This window comes from Mytilus edulis, chromosome 7 (assembly GCF_963676685.1).
Source record: "Mytilus edulis chromosome 7, xbMytEdul2.2, whole genome shotgun sequence".
Lineage (NCBI taxonomy): Eukaryota > Metazoa > Mollusca > Bivalvia > Mytilida > Mytilidae > Mytilus > Mytilus edulis.
Genome location: NC_092350.1, coordinates 65759675 through 65770030, shown reverse-complemented (window position 1 = coordinate 65770030; position 10356 = coordinate 65759675). Strand labels below are relative to the sequence as shown.

Genomic DNA, 10356 nt, shown 5'->3' with positions numbered 1-10356 from the left:
GGGATCCAAAATTCCAAAAAGTTGTGCCAAATACGGCTAAGGAAATCTATGCCTGGAATAAGAAAATCCTTAGTTTTTCGATAAATTTAAACTTTTGTTTACAGGAAATTTAAAAAAAAAAGACCACATTATTGATATTCATGTCAACAGCGAAGTGTTGACTACTGGACTGGTGATACCCTCGGGGACGAAACGTCCACCAGCCACTTTGCCAGCAGTGGCATCGACCCAGTGGTGTAAATAGTTATCAAAGGTACCAGGATTATAATTTAGTACGCCAGACGCGCGTTTCGTCTACATAAGACTCATCAGTGACGCTCATATCAAAATATTTATAAAGCCAAACAATTACAAAGTTGAAGAGCATTGAGGATCCAAAATTCCAAAAAGTTGTGCCAAATACGGCTAAGGAAATTTATGCCTGGAATAAGAAAATCCTTAGTTTTTCGATAAATTTAAACTTTTGTTTACAGGAAATTTATAAAAAGAAAATGACCACATTGTTGATATTCATGTCAACACCGAAGTGTTGACTACTGGGCTGGTGATACCCTCGGGGACGAAACGTCCACCAGCAGTGGCATCGACCCAGTGGTGTAAATAGTTATCAAAGGTACCAGGATTATAATTTAGTACGCCAGACGCGCGTTTCGTCTACATAAGACTCATCAGTGATGCTCATATCAAAATATTTATAAAGCCAAACAATTAGAAAGTTGAAGAGCATGGATGATCCAAAATTCCAAAAAGTTGTGCCAAATACGGCTAAGGAAATCTATGCCTGGAATAAGAAAATCCTTAGTTTTTCGATAAATTTAAACTTTTGTTTACAGGAAATTTATAAAAAGAAAATGACCACATTGTTGATATTCATGTCAACACCGAAGTGTTGACTACTGGGCTGGTGATACCCTCGGGGACGAAACGTCCACCAGCAGTGGCATCGACCCAGTGGTGTAAATAGTTATCAAAGGTACCAGGATTATAATTTAGTACGCCAGACGCGCGTTTCGTCTACATAAGACTCATCAGTGATGCTCATATCAAAATATTTATAAAGCCAAACAATTAGAAAGTTGAAGAGCATGGATGATCCAAAATTCCAAAAAGTTGTGCCAAATACGGCTAAGGAAATCTATGCCTGGAATAAGAAAATCCTTAGTTTTTCGATAAATTTAAACTTTTGTTTACAGGAAATTTATAAAAAGAAAATGACCACATTATTGATATTCATGTCAACACCGAAGTGTTGACTACTGGGCTGGTGATACCCTCGGGGACGAAACGTCCACCAGCAGTGGCATCGACCCAGTGGTGTAAATAGTTATCAAAGGTACCAGGATTATAATTTAGTACGCCAGACGCGCGTTTCGTCTACATAAGACTCATCAGTGACGCTCATATCAAAATATTTATAAAGCCAAACAATTACAAAGTTGAAGAGCATTGAGGATCCAAAATTCCAAAAAGTTGTGCCAAATACGGCTAAGGAAATTTATGCCTGGAATAAGAAAATCCTTAGTTTTTCGATAAATTTAAACTTTTGTTTACAGGAAATTTATAAAAAGAAAATGACCACATTGTTGATATTCATGTCAACACCGAAGTGTTGACTACTGGGCTGGTGATACCCTCGGGGACGAAACGTCCACCAGCAGTGGCATCGACCCAGTGGTGTAAATAGTTATCAAAGGTACCAGGATTATAATTTAGTACGCCAGACGCGCGTTTCGTCTACATAAGACTCATCAGTGATGCTCATATCAAAATATTTATAAAGCCAAACAATTAGAAAATTGAAGAGCATGGATGATCCAAAATTCCAAAAAGTTGTGCCAAATACGGCTAAGGAAATCTATGCCTGGAATAAGAAAATCCTTAGTTTTTCGATAAATTTAAACTTTTGTTTACAGGAAATTTATAAAAAGAAAATGACCACATTGTTGATATTCATGTCAACACCGAAGTGTTGACTACTGGGCTGGTGATACCCTCGGGGACGAAACGTCCACCAGCAGTGGCATCGACCCAGTGGTGTAAATAGTTATCAAAGGTACCAGGATTATAATTTAGTACGCCAGACGCGCGTTTCGTCTACATAAGACTCATCAGTGATGCTCATATCAAAATATTTATAAAGCCAAACAATTAGAAAGTTGAAGAGCATGGATGATCCAAAATTCCAAAAAGTTGTGCCAAATACGGCTAAGGAAATCTATGCCTGGAATAAGAAAATCCTTAGTTTTTCGATAAATTTAAACTTTTTTTTACAGGAAATTTATAAAAAGAAAATGACCACATTATTGATATTCATGTCAACACCGAAGTGTTGACTACTGGGCTGGTGATACCCTCGGGGACGAAACGTCCACCAGCAGTGGCATCGACCCAGTGGTGTAAATAGTTATCAAAGGTACCAGGATTATAATTTAGTACGCCAGACGCGTGTTTCGTCTACATAAGACTCATCAGTGACGCTCATATCAAAATATTTATAAAGCCAAACAATTACAAAGTTGAAGAGCATTGAGGATCCAAAATTCCAAAAAGTTGTGCCAAATACGGCTAAGGAAATCTATGCCTGGAATAAGAAAATCCTTAGTTTTTCGATAAATTTAAACTTTTGTTTACAGGAAATTTATAAAAAGAAAATGACCACATTATTGATATTCATGTCAACACCGAAGTGTTGACTACTGGGCTGGTAATACCCTCGGGGACGAAACGTCCACCAGCAGTGGCATCGACCAAGTGGTGTTAATAGTTATCAAAGGTACCAGGATTATAATTTAGTACGCCAGACGCGCGTTTCGTCTACATAAGACTCATCAGTGACGCTCATATCAAAATATTTATAAAGCCAAACAATTACAAAGTTGAAGAGCATGGAGGATCCGAAATTCCAAAAAGTTGTGCAAAATACGGCTATGGAAATCTATGCCTGGAATAAGAAAATCCTTAGTTTTTCGATAAATTTAAACTTTTGTTTACAGGAAATTTATAAAAAGAAAATGACCACATTATTGATATTCATGTCAACACCGAAGTGTTGACTACTGGGCTGGTGATACCCTCGGGGACGAAACGTCCACCAGCAGTGGCATCGACCCAGTGGTGTAAATAGTTATCAAAGGTACCAGGATTATAATTTAGTACGCCAGACGCGCGTTTCGTCTACATAAGACTCATCAGTGACGCTCATATCAAAATATTTATAAAGCCAAACAATTACAAAGTTGAAGAGCATTGAGGATCCAAAATTCAAAAAAGTTGTGCCAAATACGGCTAAGGAAATCTATGCCTGGAATAAGAAAATCCTTAGTTTTTCGATAAATTTAAACTTTTGTTTACAGGAAATTTATAAAAAGAAAATGACCACATTATTGATATTCATGTCAACACCGAAGTGTTGAATACTGGGCTGGTGATACCCTCGGGGACGAAACGTCCACCAGCAGTGGCATCGACCCAGTGGTGTAAATAGTTATCAAAGGTACCAGGATTATAATTTAGTACGCCAGACGCGCGTTTCGTCTACATAAGACTCATCAGTGACGCTCATATCAAAATATTTATAAAGCCAAACAATTACAAAGTTGAAGAGCATTGAGGATCCAAAATTCAAAAAAGTTGTGCCAAATACGGCTAAGGAAATCTATGCCTGGAATAAGAAAATCCTTAGTTTTTCGATAAAGTTAAACTTTTGTTTACAGGAAATTTATAAAAAGAAAATGACCTCATAAGTGATATTCATGTCAACACCGAAGTGTTGACTACTGGGCTGGTGATACCCTCGGGGACGAAACGTCCACCAGCAGTGGCATCGATCAAGTGGTGTTAATAGTTATCAAAGGTACCAGGATTATAATTTAGTACGCCAGACGCGCGTTTCGTTTACATAAGACTCATCAGTGACGCTCATATCAAAATATTTATAAAGCCAAACAATTACAAAGTTGAAGAGCATTGAGGATCCAAAATTCAAAAAAGTTGTGCCAAATACGGCTAAGGAAATCTATGCCTGGAATAAGAAAATCCTTAGTTTTTCGATAAAGTTAAACTTTTGTTTACAGGAAATTTATAAAAAGAAAATGACCACATTATTGATATTCATGTCAACACCGAAGTGTTGACTACTGGGCTGGTGATACCCTCGGGGACGAAACGTCCACCAGCAGTGGCATCGACCCAGTGGTGTAAATAGTTATCAAAGGTACCAGGATTATAATTTAGTACGCCAGACGCGCGTTTCGTCTACATAAGACTCATCAGTGACGCTCATATCAAAATATTTATAAAGCCAAACAATTACAAAGTTGAAAAGCATTGAGGATCCAAAATTCCAAAAAGTTGTGCCAAATACGGCTAAGGAAATCTATGCCTGGAATAAGAAAATCCTTAGTTTTTCGATAAATTTAAACTTTTGTTTACAGGAAATAGTGTTTATAATTCATCTACGTATCATTTATGTGTGTATCAAATAAAACTATTTTGTTTAAGTGGAGTTACCTATCTATATGACAATAATTGATACCTGCGTAAGAAAAATAATTATTGATAAAAGAAACCTAATTGAATGAATAAATCACCATGAATGTCAGGTCCTTTTTTTAAATCTTCAAAATCTTTAACTTTCATCCAATTTAGTTGAAGTTTGTTTCCTAATAAGCCATTGATATAATCTGGGAGCAATATCTTCTTAGCTTCAAAATGTTTTTCTTGTACCTGAAATGAATAAATGCATGAATTGGAATAATGAATATAATGCAGGTTATTCTGTTTGTTGTTTTTTTTTTTATTTCAAATCATAAAATTAAATTTCTTTTTAAGTTTTTAACATAAGATATGTATTTGAAATCAAGAATAAAGCAAACAAAATATACAGTTAATATTGGAAAAATTATTTGAAAGATAAATTGAAATGGAAATGCAACAGCATGCCTACATGTATGCAGGTATGGAAGGTATTATGTTTGTTTGCAGTTTGCACTGGAGACGAAATAAAGTTAAACTACTTCAAACATATTTATTTACATATACATTGCTTTTTATCTAATAAACTAGTAAAATAGGCTCTTACATAAGTCAGAATAAAGGAATAACATGTATTTCATGTTTCAGTAATATCAAATATTATCTCATTTCATCACATACACCATAGTGGGTCAGTCTTCACACATTTCTATGGATACTGTATTTTTGCAGATGTCCTTGTAACTGTCATATAATCTTTACAACAGCTTGCTCATAACTTCACCATACCTGAATTAAAAAAAGTAACATGCAAATGATACATTGTATAAGAAAAAAAACATGCTTTTACTCAGACTGTTACATGAACCTTACATGTCATGACACTATTCAAACAAGAAAACTATCAAAACGATTAATTGATGGCCAAAAAATACAAATTTTCAACTATTTGGTTTTCTGACACTGGCCAAAGCTTGAAATCCAACACCTTCTCACTCTATATCATTGTTCATACTAAAATAAGATTCTGTAGGGAATGGTTGGTCATCCAAATGACACACATTTGTCTAACATGTGTACTTGCACTAAAACTAGTAGAATACTAGCAACTACCATCCATATTTAAAACAAATGTATATGTAAATTTCATCATTTTGAAATGGAATACCATATCATCATGATCATTGATAAGATTTTATTTATCTAAACAATTAAAAAAATACAAACTACATGTACATGTATGTAGTCATTATTTAACTATGAGTTGCAATGGTTCTCTGCACCACAATGGCCATGCAGAAGTCGAGTGGTTTACTGCTAAAGTATTACGCTATCTTGTTGAGAGTTACACAGAAGTTTTTTGGTAGTAATCATGGTAATGCTGAAGTTTGATGACTACAATAGTAACATAAACTTTTTGTATATATTTTTTTCATTTTGACATAGAAATAGATTTCAAATTGTTTGTACATGTATATATCTTGATATTGTATGGTGACATGTCAGACTATCCTTTTTTTCTCAGTTTGTATACGTCACACGTGTAAAAATCAGAAAAGCGTCTTCAATGTTTAAGAGTATAACATCACCCTGTTAATGTAAAACATGCATGTCCATGATAAATAGTAATTGAATTTCCGTTTAGGCTGTATAAACAGGTACATGTATAATTCATATCAATAGGCTTATGCATGTATATATATATGTATAACCTATACGCTCATATCTATTATAAGGCATGAATGAATACAATATATATAGTATTGCCGATAGCCCAGCAAGCATAGTGGACAACGGAATTTATTAATTTATTTACATACATGTATCTTAATAAATATATATATATATATATAAACATCTGAAAACAACAATAACCACAAAGACTTCTAATAACAAAAACCTTGAAATATCCTGTTAGGTACAACTTAGCTAGAAAAAGTAAACCTTGTACCAACGAGAGCTAAAATATAGCCGACATGAATGTAAACATGTAACTAAATACATACATAAATAACTCGATCATTAACGACCTCGCCAGCCAGGAACAACCAAACAAAACCCATTAATGGGATAAACTGGAAACCTGGGTCCGATCTCATGCGACAAGTCGTCTCACGAGACATACTCAGACGAATATATTGTTTTGAAAAATATATGTAAATGCATGTATCAAATTATATACATAATTTTATTGGAACTTGAATGTTGCCCTGTCTGCGGCGGGCTAGAAAGTGATAATATCAGGGAAAAAATTTCCCGCTATAAAATAAGTCACGTGTCTTATACCTAGTGACTTAAACTTATAAAATTACTACGCTAGTACCGTATATACAATAATTTCTCCCTATACTACGAAACGTGAGAAATTATACGTATAACCTATACGCTCATATCTATTATAAGGCATGAATGAATACAATATATATAGTATTGCCGATAGCCCAGCAAGCATAGAAATACCAAAGAAAGGGTTGGAGTGTAGTAAAAATAATAAATATATATATATTTATATATCAAAGACCCAATTTTTGTGAGACTGAAATTCTCTTTTCTAAAGTATCTTCGATATAACCATCTTTGGAAAAATCTGTCTTCCACCTCCCATGTCGCTTTATGCATCTTTCATTTACATTAGACTTAGCAGCAGTTGCACCACCCGATCGTAAAGAATGAAGACCAAGATTTAGACTTGGGGCTACCAGCTTAAGTCTCTTTACAATGTTTTCTTTAGCTGCAGTGTAGCTAATAGGTTTATTCTAAAATATAAGTTTGGCTACGCCTTTGGATCTAAATATAGGTTTAAATATGAATTGTTCGGATTGTGCGTCTAAACCAGCTAAAGACAAATATCTTAAATACATGTCAACTGGACAAGCGATAGTAATACCTTTAGAAATAAGAATTTCATTCCCTTGTCTGTATTGATCCGTTTTGCTATGAGAAATAAAAGTTTTAAATGATCTTCGAAAATACTAACATCTTTGCATCTTAATTTACTAATCTCATCGAACCTAAGAAAACCCGAATAAGACAACAAAATCATAGTGAGATCCCTAACTATAAGTAAATCTGAACAATCTGTGTACATAGAACATAAATCAATCAACATGTCATTGTTAACTGGATCCTTTTTGTTTACAGGCCTTCCATTACGTCTTTTGGCGGATTCTAAAAGATATTTTACAAATGAATTTTCTGTCGGATCATTAAAACCGTTAATATCATGGGCCCATTTGATTGAATATACAGCTGAATTTACAACACTTGGAGAACATTGTTCATCTATCAATTTTGTAATGTAAAGTGCTATATGAACAGGCTCGGCAGGCAATTCATTTAAACTGTTTTCGATTGCGAATTTCTTCCATCTATTAAAACTTGAATAGTACTTTTTACAGGTATTCTCACTTCTCGAATCAACAAGGAATGTAGTCATCTTTCCAGCTAAGTTGTAAATGTTACAGTCGTCTGAAACGCCACTCTCTACTAAAGCAGCTTCAACGTTTCGTCTAAGGTTCACACCTGCAAATAACAATTGTATTATTAAAAATCTATTTTCAAAGCTAGCATTCTAAATTTCATTGGCAATTTTACGAATACTCCGTTTTTGCCTGCTCCTTTTACTATCACCCTTTTTCCAGACAAATATTCTATGTCTTGTATATAATGTGCTATACCTTTTGATGTGAAAATCAGCGGCCAAAAAGGGGCCGATTTCCATTCAGGAATAACTAAGGTACATGCAGCCTTGTCATGCTGAATTTTTTGTAAAACCATAGGAACAAGAGATGGTGGTGGAACTAACCAGTTTGTGTCTTTACCCCAATTTTGAGAGAATGCGTCTATGCCTTCTGAACCTGGACACCAATGCTTTGAGTTGAAACGTGTGCAGTGTGTATTATAATGAGTAGCGAACCTGTCAATGTTATATGGTCCCCATGTGCCATTGAAATAATTAAACAATTCGCCATGAATACCCCAATCATCGTTATCAGTGTTTCTGCTCAATTTGTCTGCATATTGATTGTCTGCCCTTGGTAGCCATTTAGAATTTAAAGTAATGTTCTTTTCTGAACAAATATTGTGAATATCTACTGCTATGTTTTGAAGTATGCTTTTCTTACTGCCGACCTTAAGTATATGTGGAACGTTTTTATTGTCCGAATTAATGCTAACCGACTTGTTATCTAAGCTAAATTTACTTTCATAAGTACATAATACTCGTCTTGCGCATTTTAATTCGCGCCACGTTGAACTTTCTAACTTTTCATCACTTGTCCAATTACCTGACATTTCACTGTTGTCAACACAAGTAACAACGCTAAACTGAGTGGATAAATAACCACCGAAGCCTACATCTGAGGCGTCACAAAAAATGTCAAAATCTGACACAAAATCATGATCAACTCTGCAAATGTCAACACCCTGCTCATTTAATTTTCTGAGCGAGCTTTCCCAGAATAAAATTTCTGTAAGAGCATCTGGGTTCATCTTTACAGGAGCAACCCAACTTGCTCGTCCCATGATACAATCATACAAGTATCTGGTGTGCAATCTCACCTTGTCACCAATAACGATCATCATGGAAATGATTTGACCCAAAATACTGGCTAAAAATCTAGCACTGAATAACAATCTACCGTTTGTAGCTTCTCTGCATAATTTGTGAATACTATTTTCGGCTTTCTCAATTCTTTCTTCCTTAATAAAAACTCTACCTATTTTGGTATCCCATGTGTAACCTAACCAATCCATACTCTGACTAGGTAACAAATGACATTTTTCATGAGCTATTAAAAATCCTAATCTTTCGAGTGTATTTTTAACTTCAAAACTACTATTCATACAATTTTCAAAATCATTGTCCCCTCCGAGACCGTCATCTAAAAACATCATGACACGTTTACCTTCTGCCCTCATGTGTTTGACAACTTCTCTTAGCACTTTGGTAAATATATACCCAGCTGTTGCAATACCAAATGGCAATACGTTAAACACAAAATAACGCATTATACCGTCAAAAACAAATGCAAAACCAAGAAAAGACCTGTGTATTTCTGTGATCTCAATATGGTGATATGCCGATTTCAAATCATAGCTAAATAGAAAATCACCCTTTTTAAAAAGGTCTCGTGCGTTTTCTGTATCTTCGTACTTAAATCTAAATTTAAATAGATGAGGGTTCAAATGCCGACAATCTAAAACCAGCCTAGGTTTGTTCTTATTGTAAGCAACTGTAAGAGGGTTTACAACAAAAGGTCTTTCTTTTACTTCTGAAATACATTTTTTCTCGATTAATTTTCTTATGTCATCTTTAACAAATTTTGGATTATCAAGTGAAGATCTCACTGCATGAAAAAATATCTTTTGAGATATCCAAAAGATGACTAAAAGGCCCAATTTTGACTACATTTTGATGACTTTTTAATACATTTTTAAAAAATCCAAAAGATCTAAAAGATCATCTTTTTGTATACCTTTTTTACTTCAAAAGATAGTCGAAATGGCCCACTTTTGTTTTCACAAAAGGTGTTTAAAAGTCGATCTTTAAATAGCTAAAATGTGTTTGAAAGGTGGATGACAAAATATAACCTTTTGTATGTAAAATATAATCTTTTTTTTTCAAAAGATAACAAAAGTTCATTTACCAGAAGAAAAAAAGATGACAAAAGGTTTGATACAGATGATATTTCATAGAATAAAAGGCCATAGTCATATGATATTTTGATCCGAAAAGGTCTTCTTTTGTGTAAATATATAGTGACAAAAGATATAGGACAGATTACTTGGTGTGATCCAAAATATTGTAAAAAAAAAGATACAACAAGTCCATTTTAGGAATGTAGAACATTATCAATAATGTTTAGATTGTGTGTATCTTAT

General features: G+C 34.3%; 1 protein-coding gene across 1 annotated transcript; it reads right to left on the bottom strand.

Annotated features, from left to right (window-relative positions):
- Positions 1–6986: 6986 nt before the first annotated feature.
- On the bottom strand, positions 6987–9483 carry LOC139483339 (uncharacterized). The gene is made up of 3 exons (XM_071267364.1): positions 8214–9483; positions 7733–7995; positions 6987–7229 (listed from the first exon to the last, which is right to left on the bottom strand). The coding sequence occupies exons 1-3, from the start codon at positions 9481–9483 to the stop codon at positions 6987–6989; spliced, it is 1776 nt and encodes a 591-aa protein (XP_071123465.1).
- Between the last annotated feature and the right edge of the window lie 873 nt (positions 9484–10356).

Excerpts from the sequence above, each read along its gene's own strand:
- LOC139483339 (XM_071267364.1), bottom strand. The coding sequence starts at position 9,483 with ATGCGTTATTTTGTGTTTAACGTATTGCCATTTGGTATTGCAACAGCT. Across the intron at positions 7,996-8,213 it reads TCAGCATGACAAGGCTGCAT|GTGTGAACCTTAGACGAAAC; the intron begins GTACCTTAGTTA and ends TGTTATTTGCAG. Across the intron at positions 7,230-7,732 it reads AACAATGTTCTCCAAGTGTT|AATAAACCTATTAGCTACAC; the intron begins GTAAATTCAGCT and ends CTTATATTTTAG.